Raw genomic sequence first — 20,163 nt, 5'->3', positions numbered from 1 at the left:
CCAGTGGGATGTTGAATTTCACTGTGGCTTGATGGCTGTTATACCCACAGATCAAAGGATCCTAAATCATAAGTAAAATTCTCAACTAATGGGATTTTAGATATTACCCACAAAAGTTTGGTTTCGTTTTTGCTACTCCTAACATTACTAAAAATAACATGCACCCAAACATACAAAAGAAAAAGGAAACTATGGATTTTACTTCGGTTCTTTCCTTGAGATTTCTGCTTACCTGGTACAGGTCATTTCTCATGTTGATAATGTCATCAGAAATCAAACCAGATGTGACTTCTAGTAGATCCCTCACAAGCTGAGAATGAAGGTGGATGATTGCTAGGTGTAAGACACTGGAATGAAAACACAGTGGCAATAATTAACTAAAATGTTAATGAAAAAGAAGATTCCCAAGATATGATTAGACTTAAAGATGGAATCTGTTCTCACACCTAGTTTTATTTGGCCCTAAAATGTTTTGAATCTATAAAATGTATTGAATCTGAGGTGGGATGCTATCTCCAGAGGACCCATCCCCCCAAACTGCCTACCCAAGGCTGCTATGTTATTGGTGGTACCCGCCTGGCCTCTGGGAGCATTCATGTCTGATTCCTTGATGTATAAACATACTGAGGCTTCCAGCCCAGAAGGACCTAAGCTTAAATCCCAGTTTTATCTCTGCACTATGGCTTTAGACAGTTTTCTCCTCTACCGTTCCCTATGACTTCCCTTGACATATATATGATCTATTGAAAATGAATGCCTGACACTAGGAATTGTTCAGAAAAATTTAATTATCTCACCTAGCCCTGCTGCCCCTACTCCAAAATACAGTGCAGTGGCTTTTAAAAGATCTTTCTAGATCCCAAGAGGGGAGACTGGAGTGAAGCTGAAGCTTTTAACTACTGGAAGAAAATTATTGCAGTAAACTTGTGAAGAAACAATGTGATTGTATTTCCCACCAATCCTGTAAATATTCTGACAAATATTCCCTCTGCCTAGAATGTTTTTGTTCCTTTTCTCTGCCTGGACAATGCCTACTCTATCCTTTATATTCTGGTTCAAGCCTGACATCCTCAGAATACTTTCCTAGCCTCCTAGGTGGAGCAAGTTGTCCCTCTCAAATTTACTGCTTGGTTATGCAACTGCAGTTGTCTATACATTTTTCTCCTCTCTCCTGTCAGCATCTCTGGGGCAGGCTCTGTCTGAGTCAGCCTCACAGCCCTAGCATGCAGTAGAGGTACAAAAATAAGAATGATAAAAGGAACTTAAGAGCTTAGGCTAATGAGGCTGAACATACTGGTGGTGTCAAAGTCACTCCAAGGAGCATAATTCTTTTAATTATTTAAAAACATACTATTAAAATTAATTAGAAACAATAACCATAATTTAAAAAGTGGCTACTAGTCTGGTAAGTCAAAGTTGGGAGCTTTGATTTACCAGACTATGCTAAACATTTGATATACATTGTCTTTTGATTATAACAATAATCCTATGAGGTAGGTTACATTATCTTCACTTTTTGGCTAATGAAACTGAGACTTGTAGGCGTCATATAACTCAGTCAAGGCCAGTAAGTGGTGAAACTGGAATTCAAACCCAGGCCTGTCTTACTCCAAAGTCATTTCTTAATCCCATAAACAATCCTGCATAGGGGATACATGTGTACTGCTCTAAAGACGTGAAAATGAACATCTAAGAAGATGACCACTCCAGAGAATGGACAGATGGAGGTGCAGGGCACACTAAAGCATCTTGCAGCAGCACTACATTTGGGACACAAGGTGCAGGCTGGATCTTCTCTAAACTAAAGCTATCAGGTGCCACTGAACTCAGGCCTCTTCCTTAGCAATAGCAAGTATATCATACTTGGGATTAACGCTGGCCCAGAGGAGTCTAAAAAAAACTAAATTGTGATTTTGCTACTTGAGAAATATTTTAAAATGGATGATCTCAGGGTTTCACTATTGCTTCTTGAAATGTGATACTGGAAGAAAACTTCTGAAAAGGGCCTCAACTGACACAGACATGATGCACATACACTAAGAAAAAGGTCATACTTCTAAAACTGCCCGAAAATTTCCATGTGCAGCTCAGCATTTCATAGCAGAAGTACAATCCCCCTCCCCCTCAAATCCTCACACCCTTATGGGAATTTCCCCAGTACCAGAAGTTTTATATATATATATATTTTATTGTATTTTCTATGATGACTAATGGCCACAGGATTCAGACTATTGGCCAAATATGACAAGCTGAATTAAAACAAGAGACTTGCCAAAAACCCATAATGTATAATTTGCCATCTTAATCTTTTAAATTTTTTATTGATACATTATAATTTTACATATTTATGAGGCACATGTGATATTTTGATAAATACAATGTGTAATAATCAAATCAGAATATTTAGGATATCCATCACCTCAAATATTTATCTTTTCTTTGTGTTTGAGAACATTTCCTATCTTGTCTTCTAGCTATTTTGAAATATACAATACATTGCTGTAGAAAAAAATAAACAAGAGACTTGGGCTGTGATGGCCAAAGCCTGTCCTTTACCTATGCTCTTATGAGGATCTCCAAGTCCCACCTCTCTGGCCTCTCTGAGAACCTGCCTGTGCGAGTGTGCTTGGGTCTTAGGAGGAAACCTGCATGCGCCTCGCCTTGCATCCCTTCCTACAATCCTCCCTTCAGATATCAGCACTTCCTTTCCAACCTGTATGTGCACATTTTCTTAGACTTCTCAAATCAACGGGTCCCTAGAAATGCCACTTGAAACACTGCTGTCCTGTCTTGGTTAACTGCTTTTTCTTGTGGTTGTGCGTGACTGAATGCTAACTGGATTATTTAACCCTGAAAAAGCATTCTGCTGTTCATGGCCTTATACCAAGAAGGTTGTACTGGTTCCTCTCATACTGTCTAACAAGGCCAGTGGTTATACCACATCCTTGGTTACACTGCAAGGAATGAGAACAAAGGTCTCTCTGTTTGAAACCCTGAGGTTGTTACTTTCCTTAAGTGCTTGGTTTAATTTTTAAACTGAGGTCTAAAACACAGCACTCAAGAGCTCTTCCACAGAAAAGGATTTCTCTGTGTTGATGCTATTTTAGGAAGGTTTTAGATAAGGCACTTGACTTGAATGTGAAGGCTGCTGTCTCTTGTTATTTTTATAGGCTTTTGAGATCATTTTAGAAGTCTCCATGAAAGGACTAAGAGAACTGTTTTAGAAAGAAGCCAGGTGGCTTTGCAAATACAATCCCAGTACTAGCAGGAATGGAAGGCATGGTATCTGGAATGTTCGACTCCCACACACGGGCTGGAGCAGTCACAAAAGTCTGAACCAGTCTTAGACTGGTGACCATTAGCAGAGGGAGTAGAGAAGACACCAGTAACTGGGAAAGAAGGACCAGTCCCTCTTAACCATTCTGCTGTTGCTGCCTTTCTTGGGCTCTTTCTTGAGTACACTGTCACTATAAAAATGCAGCTGCGATAACAATGCTTCAGGGATTTGGTAGGACTTGTTATTATTTCAATAAACAAAGCAAGTCTTTTTAAAAAGTACCATTACCTACACACATCTTAGTTTTCTTGCCCAGAGAGATTCACTCTCAGATGAGTCCTCCAGCTATTACAGATTCCAACAGGTGACAGCAGGATGGAACAGCAAATTTTGCTCTGGTTACCATACACATTAGTTTTCTTGATTGTTCCAGTTAGAGGACTCAATATATTTGAAAAATTATTTTTATCTCTCATCTATATGCATTATACAATGCTCTTCTTCCCTACCCAGAACAACCCATCATACAAAAGTCCTGACTTACCTGTCCCCATTCTCATCCTGCACAGCAGTGAGATGGCGCTGGACGGCCAGCAACATCTTCACATCTCCTGTCACTGCATAGTCGAAAAGTGCATTGGCATGTCTCTTCGCAAGCTGCATAGCCTTCTCTAGAAAGAGGTTATCTGTAAGGCAATGACCACAATCACAGTTGAGTTTCCTTCTTTTATCAGTAAGGCATGCTTGAGGCCAGACTGACCAGCATTGGTGTTCTGACACCTTAACACATCACTTTAGTTGAAAATGCTCCTTTCAATGCTTTTGGATTGGGTTGAGTAGAAAAAGCAGAATTGGACATTGGGTCACTGACACATATTGTTAGAGATTGACCTTAAAGAATCTGTGTATAGTTTGTTAGAAGAAAAAAATTTAGAGATGTCTGTTATTTTAAGGTGAACAATCAATGTCCGTTATTTTAAGGAAAACAATCTCCAAATAATGTTAGATTTTACCGTAATTTTAAATCACCAATCTCTTCGTGAAATAATCCTTCATTGGAATTTCTAACAGTTAGCTTGTTAGGCAATGTGTGGAAAAACACACGTCTCTGCCATAAACAGAAACTTGCAATGAGACACTCATGTTTTTGTAAAGTTTGTTCCATTAAGGTTAGAGAATTGTGACCTTTGGGCCAAAACCTGTTTACGACCTGCTTTTCATATGGCTTCCTAGCTAATCATGGCTTGTACATTTTTATAGGAGTGTAAAAGAAAAAAGATTATGTGACAGACACCAAATGTGGCCACCAACTCTAAATATTTACTATCTTTCCTTTTACAGGAGTCTTCTTAGTACGACCTAGGATGATCTAGAATCATGACACATATGCTAATAAGTATTGGTTCAGAGTAAACTCAGAAGTACATTTTCTCCTAATCCTACTTCTTCAAAGAAGGCAACAAGATAAAAAGAAAAGTTCCTATTTTAAGGCAAAGTTCTACTTCAGTATGATGGTTAAGCCAGATTCTAGAGAGGGTGACTATTAAGGTTATAGAAATACTTCTCTATTTATCTGTGCCAGAAAAGAAGCTGATTCTCTCTCACAGTACCCTAAAACTGCATGATTATGACTGGAAAGTGTACATGTAAATTTCTGTATATTCAAAGATAACAGAGCAAAAATGGAAATCCCAGTGTGAATAAAATGATCTGACACATGCTTTTCAAAAGGCATACATAACTTTGAAGAGTACACTGAACTAGATATTGATACATCATCTTTAGATTAGCAGATATCTTTCTACACCTAGGACTGACCGTCCCCAGCCAACCAACAGAACGTCACTTATGTGCTCACTTACCCTGAACCCCAGCACTCTCTTCTTTGGTTCCTGTTGTATATGTTAGAGTGACCTCACCATTCCCATCGGTGGCCTTGCCGGGCTCCTGATCCTGCTCTGTGGTTTCAGTGACTTTTCCAAAGAGGTTTACAGTGTCTCTGTCATCACTTTTGTCACAACCTTCAGGGTCCTTTTTAGATTCACTGTCCATGGTTCCTAAGATAAATGCAAACACATCAGCTTTTTCTCAGTAAAATATATTAATTGACAATTCACTATCCCAACATAGGTCAGATAAAGGTTAGAAGCAAATTTGCTGAAAAGGGAAAAGAAATAATTTGAAATTCTTTTAAAAATGGCCACATCATAAATACTATGTTTTGATGATATTCTAAACTCTCATTCCTAAAAATAATTTTTCAGTCTACTTCTGAAATCTTAGATCTCATTTTGCTTATCTGTAAAGGAGAAAAATGAAATAAAGCTCTTCTGTGAATTGCAGGAAAGCTGAATTTTTAAAGTTCTTGAAAGCAGAGCAGTTTTTTCCTGATGCTAATTAACAAAGCAACTCATAAAGATGTGCTGTAAATGTACATTCTTTAGTGATGGGAGCTATCCAGTGTACCATTTCTGATCATGCTCTTTCAGGTTCAGCTACTTTATCTGATAGGTACTATGACAGCATCTAGCTTTTATGGGGCGACCTGCCTCAAATTCTTACTCTGCCACTAACTTCTGTGTGCCTTCAGTGAGTATGAACATTTCTGAAGTTTGGTGCCTTTTGTGTGCAAAATGGAGATACTAATATTTTTCATACAGAGAAATCATGAAGATAACAGTTAAAACATGTAAAAGCCCCTGGCACAAAAACAGGTATTCAGTAAGTGGGAAGACTTCTTTACAGTATTATTTCTTCCATAGGTACACTAGAACAGACCTGTAATATAAACTATCAACAGATGGTGTAGCTGCAGCTTCTAAGCAGATAACTTCATGGGAAAAGACCAATCCCATAAAACTCAAAAATGATTTCAGAAGTGTACATACTATTTGAGGAAAAAAGAGAATATATAAGTTTGGTGATTTTTACAATGTTTGAATAGTCAGGTCTCTGTATGTCTCTTTTCAATGTTCTTTCCTCAGTTCATGCCACTTACAAAGTAAATATATAAAATAGACACAAGGAATAGAGCTTACACTAGCCACAGGAAATAATATCTTTTGGAAAAAGTATCTTCTTAGTTTATTTGCATTCCTCAATTATTTTTCAAGATGATGACATTGTTGTGATAAGTAATGATGTAGAAAACTTTTTTAAGCATTAATTATTTTTTTTCCTTCCTTGGTATTAAGAAAAAAGCATTACTTACCATGTTTCATCCCAGCATTAGATTTAGTAGTTCCAGGATGGAAGGTAATCCCTCCATAAGTAGGAAATCCATAGTGTGGGAAGCTATACCCTGAAATGGCAAGTAAAACAAAGGAAATATCATGAAGATACTTTACAAAGACTCAGCAAAACTTAGCGTCTGTCTCTCAGGTGAGCACAGCCTTTGGTGTGAAAGGAGAGTATTGTGCCCATACGTGGTGTTTCTGTCAAGACTAAGACACATGGTGGGAGTCATGGGACCATCAGAATTCCACTTGTTAAAGTTTACATTTTGACAACTCTGACAACACCACAGATTTGAGGAGGGGTTGTGATAGAGAAAGCCTCCACTCCTAATGAAGGAGAGAGGCTAATAGTGAGGGTCACCAACCAAACTCACACTTGCCTATGTAGAAGACATTAAAATAACCCCTGGAGGAAAAAAACTAAATCAAACAAAACACAGAAAAACACACTGACTCCTCAGTGGAAAAATGGCCACCACTGTTCATTCTTAGGCATTTTTGGTGGAAGCATAAACTGGTACAACTCTTTGGGGAAGCAGCTGGCATTAGATGTCATGCCCTCTGAGACAGTAATTTTACTTCAAAGACTCTAATTTACTAAAGTAATCTGGAATAAATGAAAAGTTATGTGAATAGGGATTCAGTATAGCATTTTACATAGAAAACAGGAAACTACATTTAAGTAAGTTATACTATGGTTTGTTCACTTGAGGAAATGAGTCATTAAAATGATGCTTACAATGTGTGCTTATGTAAAGTTCATAACTGGGGGAAGTGTTTATGTTAACATCTCAGGTAAATGCTGCACATATGACTATACACATGGTGCAAATGATAGTAAAACAGTATTACAAATAAATGGATTAAAATAATATGGATAATGATCACAACTGTATTCATAAATATCATAAACATCTATATTCATAAATAGTATAGTAAATACATATAGTATGAATATCTACTATCCTATTTATATAATAGTATATATAATATAGTATATCTACTATATATACTATGTAATATATAGTATAGTATACTATATATAGTATATATATATACTATATAATAGCATACACACTAATATACTATTACAGTAGATATATATACTATGTAATAGTATATAGTAGTCTATATACTATTATATAATATAGTAGTCTATATACTATTATATAATATAGTATATATACTATATAGTATATATATCTAGTAAACTAATAGTATATAGACTACTATATACTATTATATAGTATACATATCTAGTATATTATACAGTGTATATATAGTATATCTACTATACTATTTATATAATATTACTATACTATTTATGAATATAGTAGATATAGGGGAAAATTCATAAATATCTACTATAACATACATGAAAAAGTAGTTAACCTTTGATGACAGATTTTACGTATTTTCAAATTTTCTACAACATAAAATATAGAGATGTTTAATATATATCTATATTCTATACATAATATGAAATCTTTTCAGTGTTTCCAAACAAAAATGACTATGTCAAAAAATGTAAAAGAGAAATATACTAAAATGTTTAGGGAGGTATCATTAGATAACTGGCTTTGGGATACTTTTTTCTCTGCTTATGGCTTTTGGGATTATCTACATATTGTAAAATGAACATGGATTTCTTTGAAAAATAAATTTACATTTTTCAGAAAATTTAAATTAATATATTCAATAATATCACAGCCACTCAACTCACAGACATGCTCAGAAACTAAAGAAAGGAAAATTCTACCCTCTCCAATATGGAAAAAGTTTTAGAATAAATATTTTTGTACCTGGACCTGTACTTCCAGTGCCCCCTCCTCCACCGCCACTACCAAACATGCCTCCGCCTCCAGCTCCGGCACCACTACCACCGCCGAAACTATCCGAAAAATTGGGCATGAGCTTTTGTCGTTTCCTCTGCACTTCTTCTTTATCTGTATTTAAAGGAAGAGAAACCAGAGGAGAAGAGATTGATTCAGTCCCACTACTAGCCACAGAAAGACCACTGATTCTTACAGTATTTTTAAACATCTTAAAGGGAAATAGAAAGCACTCAAAGAGGAAGAGATGCCAAATTTCAAGAAGCATTATATTTATTCCAATGGGTACAAAGACTGAAAACTAGCCCCAGAGACCACAGAGCAGTACACACCCAAATCTACTCTACAACAGTTTAAGTCTCCAATGTTGTTAAAACCAGTGAAATATTTGTCCATCAAAAAGATACTGAAGATAATAAAAAAATTACTGACCCTTTTGCTTGGTCACACAAGATAACTGATATGCTAGTAAGTTAATATTTATTACACATCTACAATGAGCTAAATGCTGGAAATAAAAAGAAGCATGACATAATGTCTTTGCTGTCCAGAATCCTCCAACATAGTTTTAAGATAGTGGGGGAAAGACTTAGTGAGACAGCGCTATAACACTACATACATTAAATTCATGGTGCAGACCAGTGTTCTAGAAGTTTGAAAACAACTTCTAGGAGGTCGCCGAGGGCTGGGAAATTCAGGAAAGGCTTCTCAGAATCAATTTTATATAAGACAAAGGAAAAGGAAGATGTTCTGGGAAGGGGATATGGAGGAAACACAATGAAGGGAAGATGTGCATAGGGTGCTTATGAGAGAACAGCAGCAGGTAAGTTTGGCTATGGTGAAAGTGTAGTACAGGTATGCCTCTGAGATGCTGAAAGGTTCAACTCCACATCATTGCAATAAAGCAAGTCACATGATTTTTTTGGTTTCCCAGTACACACACAAAATTATGTTTATAGTATACTGTAGGCTATTAGGTATGCAACAGAATTATGTCTTAAGCAATGTACATAGCTTAATTAAAAACACTTCATTGACAAAACAGGCTAATGATCACCTGAGCCTAGAGCAAGTGATAATCTTTGTACTGGTGGAAGGTTGGTGGCTGCTGATTGATGAGGATGGTAGCTTCTGAAGGGTGAGGGGTTGAGGCAATTTTTAAAAAAGATAACAATGAAGTTTGTTGAAGTTTGTCAATTGACTCTTCCTTTCACAAAAGATTTCTCTATAGCATACAATGCTATTTCACAGCATTTTATCCACAGTTTAACTTCTTTCCATACTAGAGTCAATTCTCTCAAATCCTGCTGCTGATTTATTGATCAAGTTTATGGAATATTCTAAATTCTTTATTGACATTTCCACATTGTTCACAGCATCTTCTCCAGGAGCAGATTCTATCTCAAGAAACCACTTTATTTGCTTGCCCATAAGAAGCAATTCCTCATCTATGAAAGTTTAATCATGAGATTGCAGCAGTTCAGACACATCTTCAGGATCCACTTCTCATTCTCATTCTATTGCTATTTCCACCACATCTGCTGTTACTTCCACCACTGAAGTCTTGAACCCCTCAATGTCATCTACAAGGGGTGTAATCAATTTTTTCCAAATTCTTATTAATGTAGAAGTTTTGACCTCATCCCATGAATCACAAATGTGCTTAATGGCATCTAGAATGGTAAATCCTTTCTACAGGGTTTTCAATTTACTTTGCCTAGATTCATTAGAGGAATCACTATCTATGGCAGCTGCAGCCTTACAAAGTGTATTTCTTAAACAATAAGACTGAAAGCCAAAACTACTTTTTGAATCATGGGCTGAAGAATGGCTGTTAGCAGGCATGAAAACATCTCCTTCAGAATTCTTGGGTGACCAGGTGAATTCTCAGTGAGCATTACTATTTTGAAAGGAATCTTTTTTTTTTTTCTTTTTTCTCAGAGAGAAGGTATCAACAGCGGGTTTAAAAATATTCAGTCAACCATGCTTTAAACAGATGTGCTGTCATCCAGGTTTTCTTGTTCCATTTACAGAGCAAAGGCAGAGTGGATTTAACATAATTCTTATGGGCTCTAGGATTTTCAGAATAATAAATGAGCTTCAATTTAAAGTCACCAGCTGCATTAACTACTAATAAGAAAGACTTTTTATTTTTTATTTTTTATTTTTTATTTTTTGAGATGGGGTCTCACTCTGTTGCCCAGGCTGGAGTGCAGTGGCAGAACCATAGCTCATTGCAGCCTCAACCTTTCATGTTCAAGTGATCCTCCCACTTCAGTCTCCTGAGAGTCAGCTTGTTGTTAAAAGCTTTGAAGCCGGGCATTTTTACACCTTCTTTCTAGTTATGAAAGTCCTAGATGGCATCTTCTTCCAAACGAAGGTTTTTCTTGTACACTGCAAATCTGTTTAGTGTGTACACCTTCATCAATTTTCTGAACTAGATCTCCTGTAAAACTTGCTGCAGCTTATCTGTTAGCATTTGCTGCATCACCTTGCACTTTTATGTTATGGAGATGGCTTCTTTTTTAAGCCTACTAGGTTCCAACTTTTTTTCTGTAGCTTCCTCACCTCTCTAAGCCATCACATTGTTGAAATGTGGTACATATACACCATGGAATATTATGCAGCCATCAAAAACGATGAGTTCACGTCCTTTGTCGGGACATGGATGAACCTGGAAACCATCATTCTCAGCAAACTGACACAAGAGCAGAAAATCAAACACCGTATATTCTCACTCATAGGTGGGTGTTGAACAATGAGAACACATGGACACAGGGAGGGGAGCACTACACACTGGGGTCCATTGGGGGAAATAGGGGGAGGGGTGGGGGGGTGGGGAGGTGGGAAGAGATAGCATGGGGAGAAATGACAGATACAGGTGAGGGGACGGAAGGCAGCAAACCACACTGCCATGTGTGTACCTATGCAACAATCTTGCATGTTCATCACATGTACCCCAAAACCTAAAATGCAATAAATAAATAAAAAAAAGAAAAGAGTTAAGGCCTTGCTCTGGATTAGGCTTTGGTAAAAGCGAATGTTCTGGCTGGTTTGATCTTCTACTTAGACCGCTGAAACCTTCTTATCAGTAATAAGGCTGTTGTGCTTTCTTACCATCTGTGGGTTCCCTAGAGTAGCACTTTATTATTATTTTTTATTATACTTCAAGTTCTGGGATTCATGTGCAGAACGTGCAGCTTTGTTACATAGGTATGTATGTGCCATGGTGGTTTCCTGCACCCATCAACCCATCATCTACATTAGGTATTTCTCCTAATGCTATTCCCTTACCCACCGACAGACCCCAGTATGTGATGTTCCCCTCCCTGTGTCCATGTGTTCTCACTGTTCAACTCCCACTTATGAGAACATGCGGTGTTTGGTTTTCTGTTCCTGTGTTAGTTTGCTGAGAATGATGGTTTCCAGCTTCATGCATATCCCTGCAAAGGACATAAACTCATTCTTTTTTATGGCTGCATAGTATTGCATGGTATATATGTGCCACATTTTCTTTACCTAGTCTGTCATTGAGGAACATTTGAGTTGGTTCCAAGTCTTTGCTACTGTGAACAGTGCTGCAATAAACATAGGTGTGCATATGTCTTTACAGTAGAATAACTTAAATCCTCTGGGCATATACCCAGTAATGGGACTGCTGGGTTAAAAGGTATTTCTAGTTCTAGATCCCTGAGGAATTGCCACACTGTCTTCCACAATGGTTGAATAATTCATACTCCCACCAACAGTAAAAAAGCATTCCTATTTCTCCATATCCTCTTCAGCAACTATTGTTTCCTGACTTTTTAATAATTGCCAGTCTAACTGGTGTGAGATGGTATCTCATTGTGATTTTGATTTGCATTTCTCTAATGACCAGTGATGAGCTTTTTTTCATGTTTTTTTGGCCACATAAACGTTTTCTTTTGAGAAGTGTCTGTTCATATCCTATGCTCACTTTTTGATGGGGTTGTTATTTTCTTGTAAATTTGTTTAAGTTCTCTATAGATTCTAGATATCAGCTCTTTGTCAGATGGATAGGTTGCAAAAATTTTCTCCCATTCTGTAGGAGGCCTGTTCACTCTATGTTAGTTTCTTTTGCTGTGCAGAAGCTCTTTAGTTGAATTAGATCCCATTTGCCAATTTTGGTTTTCATTGCCATTGCTTTTGGTGTTTTAGTTATGAAGTCTTTGCCCATGCCTATGTCCTGAAAGGTATTGCCTAGGTTTTCTTCTAGGGTTTTTGTGGTTTTAGATCTTATGGTTAAGTCTTTAATCCATATTGAATTAATTTTTGTATAAGGTTTAAGGAAAGGATCCAGTTTCAGCTTTCTGCATACGACAAGCCAGTTTTCCCAGCACCATTTATTAAATAGGGAATCCTTTCCCCATTGCTTGTTTTTGTCAGGTTTGTCAAACATCAAATGGCAGTAGAAGTATGGCATTATTTCTGAGGCCTCTGTTCTGTTCCACTGGTCTAGATATCTGTTTTGGTACCAGTACCATGTTGTCTTGGTTACTGTAGCCTTGTAGTATAGTTTTAAGTCAGGTAAGGTGATTCCTTTGGCTTTGTTCTTTTTGCTTAGGATTGTCTTGGCTACATGTGCTCTTCTTTGGTTCCATGTGAAATTTAAATTAGGTTTTTCTAATTCTGTGAAGAAAACCATTGGTAGCTTGACGGGGATTTCACTGAATCTATAAATTACTTTGGGCAGTATGGCCATTTTCACAATATTGATTCTTCCTATCCATAAGTATGGAATGGTTTTCCATTTATATGTGTCATTTCTTACTTCTTTGAGCAGTGGTTTGTAGCTCTCTTTGATGAAGTCCTTCATATCCCTTGAAGTTGTATTCTTAGGTATTTTATTTTCTTTACAGCAATTGTGAATGGGAATTCACTCATGACTTGGCTCTCTATTATTGGTGTACAGGAATGTTTATGATTTTTGCACATTGATTTTGTATCCTGAGACTTTGCTGAAGTTGCTTATCAGCTTAAGGGTATTTTGGCTGAGACAATGATGTTTTCTAAATACACAATCATGTCGTCTGCAAACAGAGATAACTGACGTCCTCTCTTCCTATTTGAATACCCTTTCTTTCTCTCTCTTGCCTGATGGCGCTGGCCAGAACTTCCAATACTATGTTGAATAGGAGTGGTGAGAAAGGGCATCCTTTCCTTGTGCCAGTTTTTAAAGGGAATGCTTCTAGCTTTTGCCCATTCAGCATGATATTGGCTGTGGTTTATCATAAATAGCTCTTATTATTTTGAGATATGTTCCATGAATACCTAGTTTATCAAGAGCTTTTGGCATGAAAGTGTGTTGAATTTTATCAAAGGCCTTTTCTACCTCTATTGAGATATCATGTGTTTTTTGTTATTGATTCTGTTTATGTGATGGACTGCATTTATTGATTTGTGTATGATGAACCAGGCTTGCATCCCAGGGATGAAGCCGACTTGATCATGGTGGATAATCTTTTTGATGTGCTGTTGGATTTGGTTTGCCAGTATTTTATTGAGGATTTTGCACTGATTTTCATCAGGGATCCTGGCCCGCAATTTTCTGTTTTTGTTGTGTCGCTACCAGGTTTTCGTATCAGGATGATGCTGGCCTCATAAAATGAGTTACGAAGGAGTCTCTCTTTTTCTGTTGTTTGGAATAGTTTCAGCAAGAATGGTACCAGCTCCTCTTTGTACCTCTGGTAGAATTTGGCTGTGAATCTGTCTGGTCCAGGGCTTTTTTTGGTTGGTAGGCTATTACTGCCTCCTTTTTAGAACTTGTTATTTGTCTATTCAGGGATTTGACTTCTTCTTGGTTTAGTCTTGGGAGGGTTTATATGTCCAGGAATTTAACAATTTCTTCTAGATTTTCTAGTTTATTTGCATAGAGGTGTTTATAGTATTCTCTGATGGTAGTTTGTATTTATGTTGGATCAGTGGTGATATCCCCTTTATCATGTTTTATGTGTCTATTTGATTCTTCTCTGTTTTCTTCATTATTAGTCTGGCTAGTGGTCTGTTTTGTTAATCTTTTTGAAAAATCAACTCCTGGATTCGTTTTTTTTTTTTTTTTGAAGGGTTTTTCATGTCTCTGTCTCCTCCAGTTCTGCTCTGATCTTAGTTATTTCTTGTCTTCTGCTAGCTATGTTTGCTCTTGCTTCTCTAGTTCTTTTAATTGGGATGTTTAGGTGTTGATTTTAGATCCTTCCTGCTTTCTCCTGTGGGCATTTAGTGCTATAAATTTCCCTCCAAACACTGCTTTGGCTGTGTCCCAGAGATTGTGGTACATTGCCTCTTTGTATTAACTGGTCTCAAACAACTTATTTATTTATGCCTTAATTTCATTATTTATCCAGGAGCGGGTTGTTCAGTTTCCATGTAGTTGTGCGGTGTTGAGTGAGTTTATTAATCCTGAGTTCTAATTTGATTGCATTGTGTTCTGAGGGACTGTTTGTTATCATTTCTGTTCTTTTTCATTTGCTGAGGAGTGTTTTACTTCCAATTACGTGGTCAGTTTTAGAATAAGTGTGATGTGGTGCTGAGAAGACTGTATATTCTGTTGATTTGGGGTGGAGAGTTCTGTTGATGCCTATTAGGTCTGCTTGGTCCAGAACTGAGTTCATGTCCTGAATATCCTTATTAATTTTCTGTCTTGTTGATCTGTCTAATATTGATAGCGGTGTGTTAAAGTCTCCCACTATCATTGTGTGGGAGTCTAAGCCTCTTTGTAGGGTCTAAGAACTTGTTTTATGAATATGGGTGCTCCTGGATTGGGTGCTTATATATTTAAGATCGTTAGCTCTTCTTGTTGCATTGATCCCTTTACCATTATGTAGTGCCCTTCTTTGCCCTTTTTTTAAATCTTTGTTGGTTTAAAGTCTGTTTTACTAGAGACTAGGATTGCAATCCCTGCTTTTTTTGGGCCTTCCATTTGCTCGGTAAATATTCCTCCATCCCTTTGTTTTGAACCTATGTGTGTCTTTGCACATGAGAAACGTCTCCTAATTATAGCACACTGATGGGTCTTGAATCTTTATCCAATTTGCCAGTCTGTGTCTTTTAATTGGGACATTTAGCTCATTTACATTTAAGGTTAATATTGTTATGTTGAATTTGATCTTGTCATTATGATGCTAGTTGGTTATTTTGCCTGTTAGTTGATACAGTTTCTTCATAGCATCAATAATCTTTACAATTTTGTATGTTTTTACAGTGGCTGGTACTGGTTGTTCCTTTCCACATTCAGTGCTTCCTATAAGAGCCTTGTAAGGCAGGCCTGGTGGTGACAAAATCTCTCAGCATTTGCTTGTCTGTTAAGGATTTTATTTCTCCTTTGCTTATGAAGCTTAGTTTGGCAGGATATGAAATTCTGGATTGAAAATTCTTTTCTTTAAGAAAGCTGAATATTGGCCCCCACTCTCTTCTGTCTTGTAGGGTTTCTGCCAAGAGATCTGCTGTTAGTTTGATGGGCTTCCCTTTGTGAGTAACCCTACCTTTCTCTCTGGCTGCCTTTAACATTTTTTCCTTCATTTCAACCTTGGTGAATCTGACGATTATGTCGAGGTTGCTCTTCTTAAGGAGTATCTTTGTGGTGTTCCCTGTATTTTCTGAATTTGAATGTTGGCCTGTCTTGCTAGATTGGGGAAGTTCTTCTGCATAGTATCTTGAAGAGTGTTTTCCAACTTGGTTTCATTCTCCCTGTCACTTTCAGGTACACCAATCAAATGTAGGTTTGGTCTTTTCACATAGTCCCATATTTCCTGGGAGGCTTTGTTTGTTCCTTTTCATTCTTTTTTTCTCTAATATTGTCTTCATACTTTATTTCATTTAGTTGATCTTCAATCTCTGATATCCTTTCTTCTGCTTGATTGATTTGGCTATTGATATTTGTGTATGCTTTATGAAGTTCTCGTGCTATGTTTTTCAGTTCCATCAGGTCATTTATGTTCCTCTCTAAACTGGTTATTCTAGTTGGCAATTCCTCTAACCTTTCTTCGAGGTTCTTTAGCTTCCTTGCATTGGGTTAGAACACGCTCCTTTAGCTCAGTGGGAAGTTTCAACTGGGTGGAGACCACTGTAGCTTGGCAAAGCCACTGTAGCTAGACTGCCTCCTTAGATTCTTCCTCTCTGGCCAGGGCATCTCTGAAAAAAAGGCAGTAGCCCCAGTCAGGGCTCATAGATAAAACTCCCATCTATCTGAGACAGAGCACCTGGGGGAAGGGGCAGCTGTGGGTGTAGTTCAGCATTCTTAAACCTTCCTGCTTATAGGCTTTGAAGACAGCAGTGGATCTCCAAGCATAGTGCTCAAGTTCTGCTAAGGGACAGACTCTGCCTCCTCAAGTGGGTTCCTGACCCCTGTGCTTCCTGACTGGGAAACACTTCCCAGCAGGGGTCGACAGACATCTCATACAGGAGAGCTCTGGCTGGCATCTGGTGGGTGCACCTCTGGGACAAAGCTTCCAGAGGAAGAACAGGCAGCAATCTTTGCTGTTCTGTAGCTTCTGCTGGTGACACCCGGGGAAACAGGGACCGGAGTAGACCTCCAGCCGACCTGCAGCAGGGGGGCCTGACTGTTAGAAGGAAAACTAACAGAAAGGAATGGCATCACCATCAACAAAAAGGACATCCACACAAAAATCCCATCTGAAGGACACAAACATCAAAGAACAAAGGTAGATAAATCCATGAATTAAGAAAAATCAGCAAAAATAGCTGAAAATTCCAAAAACTAGAATGCCTCTTTTCCTCCAAAGGATCACAACTCCTCGCCAGCAAGGGAACAAAACTAAGTAGGTTTCAGAAGGAGGGTAATAGAATAGCACTTTTAATTTCCTTCAAGAAATGTTCTTTTGCATTCTTGGCTAACTGGCACAAGAGGCCTAGCTTTGGGCTTATCTCAGCTTTTGACATGCCTTCCTCACTAAGCTTAATCATTACTGGCTTTTTATTTCAAGTGAGAGGTGTGAACTTTCCTTTCACTTGAACACTTGGAGGCCATTGCAAGGTTACTAGTTGGCCTAATTTCCATATAGTTGTGTGTTAGGGAATAGGGAAGCTTGAAGAGAGGGAGAGAGATGGAGGAACTGGCAGTCAGTAGAGCAGTCAGAACACACACAACATTTATTAAGTTTGTCATCTTATATGGACCCTGTTTGTGGTACCCCAAAACATCAAAGATCACTGTTCACACATCACTGTAACAGGTATAATAATCATGGGAAAGTTTGGAATATTGGGAGAATCACCAAAGTGTGACACAGAGACACAAAATGAGAACATGTTGTGGGAAAAATTGCACCAATAGACTTACTTGACACTATTGCCACAAACCTTCAATTTGTAAAAATCAGTTATCTGTAAAGAACAATGAAACAAGGTATGACTGTGTAAGGAATTCATGAGAAATGGGCTTGTTTGGGACAACACTGTGGAGCACTGGGAATATGAACTTACAGGCAAGAAAGCCACTGAATGTTTCTGAACAGGGGAAAAATGTGTAGAGGGTTGTACACATTTAGGAAGTTCATCTTTTACTTGTGTGTAGGACATACTAAAGAGTCAGAGTGAGAGGCAGAAACAGTGCAGACATAAGTGATAAGAGGCCTGTTCCTTAGTGGTCACCATGATAATAAAACTGGGGTGGATGCTAGAAACACAGAGGGATCTGTAACCTCTAGTGACTGAGGAGATATGAGGGGCTAAAAGTCTAAGACCACTGTTTCACTACAATACAGTGATGCCCTGTAAGACTTTTGATTGCCTTTTTCTGTTTGTTTTCATCTTTGTTTCTCACTATCTGTGCTTCTCACCAGCCACAACACCCTTTGAGTTCCATCACTGCCTATGTGGTGTTACTATGTTCTTGTTTCTCCTTTTTGTTTTCCTTTCTCTTTTGTGATTTTTCTACCATATATTTTTTCTTTCTTCTCTATTTTGGGCTGAAGTAGTTAAGGAAGTTTTATTTTATTTTTTTATTTTAATTTTTATTTTTTTTTTCAAAATAATAAAGTCAATGAGGTATCTGTTTTGATCAGCTGAACCCTTAACAGTTGTCTTATTTCTGGTTCTTCAGTGTCAGTTTTGTCATGCTTACATTCAGAAAGATCTTCAATTATTTCTAATTCTCTGGTTGTTTCAGTCATCTTAGGGCTAGACAGAAGCTCGATGCTTATTGATTATCTCATGATCATCTAATTGCAGTTGAAATACAAAGCAGGGGAAACTAGGGTAACAAAGAACACTTTAATAATTATTTGAAAGCTGAGCGTGTCCAGACTTCCTAGGAAAAAAAAGCCAACGTTGCCAAATTTTGAGAAAAACGTGCTTCCACTAGAAGGGGACGACCCTACAGTGAAGAAACTTTAAAGATTTCCTTTATCAAATATTTTTTTAGATTCAGATTTGTTATATCATAACTAATTTACAGCTATACTCATTACTGTTCACTGCAGACATATGAAACACACGAAGAAAGCAGACATATTACTTATCTTCAGAAATAAATGTTATCTATTGACATGAATTCTAACAAAGAGACTAGTTGGTATTTTCTATACATTGCTTTTACGTTTTAAAGCAGAGATTGATTTATTGGCTATAGTTCACTGTAAAATGGGAATTTTAAGGGCAAAATATTCTAACACAGCCAGTAAGATTCCAATGACAAGAAACTGATACAGAACATTCCACATAAGCTTTATAAAAGAACCTGCTGTCTGAATCTCCACAGAATTGAAATATGGAGACTTTCACACTCTATATTCAAGGGATCATTTATCCTTGCTGACAATGGCACCATGGAATGTACTATGAAACATCAACCTATTTTAGAGGAGCTGAAATGGCCACTCAGTACAAGTTCTCCTTTTGCAGGAGAGGAAACTGAAGCTAGAAGGAGGGTTAGGTGACTTATCTGAGGTCAGGACAGAGTAACGATCAGTCTCAAAGTGTAGTGATGTTTTCATTATGTTAGGCTGTCATTCTTTTGAAAACACTCCTAAGTAGCTTTGTATAATAATAACCAATGACTTTACATAATAGTTGATGACTTACATAACAGTTTAATTCACAAATATGGATAATCTTCTAGTGTTTGCTACCTATTCTTGTGCATGTGACTTAAAAGTACCTCATTCTCATTTTTCGGGTTTTAGTTTACCGGTAAAGATGCCTGCATTTATCTTGGCCATGAATTTCATAATGTAAAGATTATGATTCTATTTATCCCTAATCTCCATCTTTCAGACTGAAAAATCATAATGGTCCCCCATTTGCTTTTGTACTGCAGTTTCTCAACTATCTTCCTCCACTGCCAAGCATCCTTCTCTTATTTCAATTGTTTCCCCTGGACCCAACCATCTCCAAGAAGTTTTTGTGAAGTACCATGCCAATGACCATAGAGGGTGCAGAACTCAGAGCTGGTTCTGTATAATGTTTTATATCTATGTCTAATGTCTTACCTGATGATACCCAACATATTACTAGCCTTATAGATGAGGATGGCAGCTTGGCTGGTCAATCAATAAGTCATTCCACAGATATTTAATGAGCATTTTCTATGGAACCTATCCTGTTGATGGTCTATGGCCTAAAAAAGATTCTTTGTACTAGGGGTGGTAGAAAGACAATAGACCCATAAATAAATAGATAAGACAAGCTTACATACTGATAAAAAATAATGAAGAATATAAAATTAGGCAATGAGATAGGGAATGACTACAGAGACTGGGGGTAGGGGAAAGTGTGTTCAGTGACTTCTGAGAAACGTATGTAATGTTTCCCTGGGTTGTAGAGTTTGGACCCATTTCCATCT

The 20,163-nt window shown here is 37.5% G+C and overlaps 1 protein-coding gene across 2 annotated transcripts in view; it reads right to left on the bottom strand.

Annotated features, from left to right (window-relative positions):
* NFKB1 (nuclear factor kappa B subunit 1) overlaps positions 1-20,163 on the bottom strand; it is a 122,187-nt gene that overhangs the window by 15,412 nt on the left and 86,612 nt on the right. For both annotated transcript variants that reach the window (XM_003929512.4, XM_010340114.3), the window contains exons 12-16: positions 8,316-8,459; positions 6,489-6,578; positions 5,140-5,334; positions 3,822-3,963; positions 233-347 (exon numbers count right to left, since the gene is read on the bottom strand). In XM_003929512.4, the coding sequence (XP_003929561.1) occupies positions 233-347; positions 3,822-3,963; positions 5,140-5,334; positions 6,489-6,578; positions 8,316-8,459 (686 nt within the window). The remainder of the gene's footprint in view (positions 1-232; positions 348-3,821; positions 3,964-5,139; positions 5,335-6,488; positions 6,579-8,315; positions 8,460-20,163) is intronic.

The sequence above is a fragment of the Saimiri boliviensis genome, chromosome 3 (assembly GCF_048565385.1).
Source record: "Saimiri boliviensis isolate mSaiBol1 chromosome 3, mSaiBol1.pri, whole genome shotgun sequence".
Classification (NCBI taxonomy): domain Eukaryota; kingdom Metazoa; phylum Chordata; class Mammalia; order Primates; family Cebidae; genus Saimiri; species Saimiri boliviensis.
Note: the sequence above shows the minus strand (reverse complement) of the source record. Positions and strands in the feature narration are given on the sequence as shown.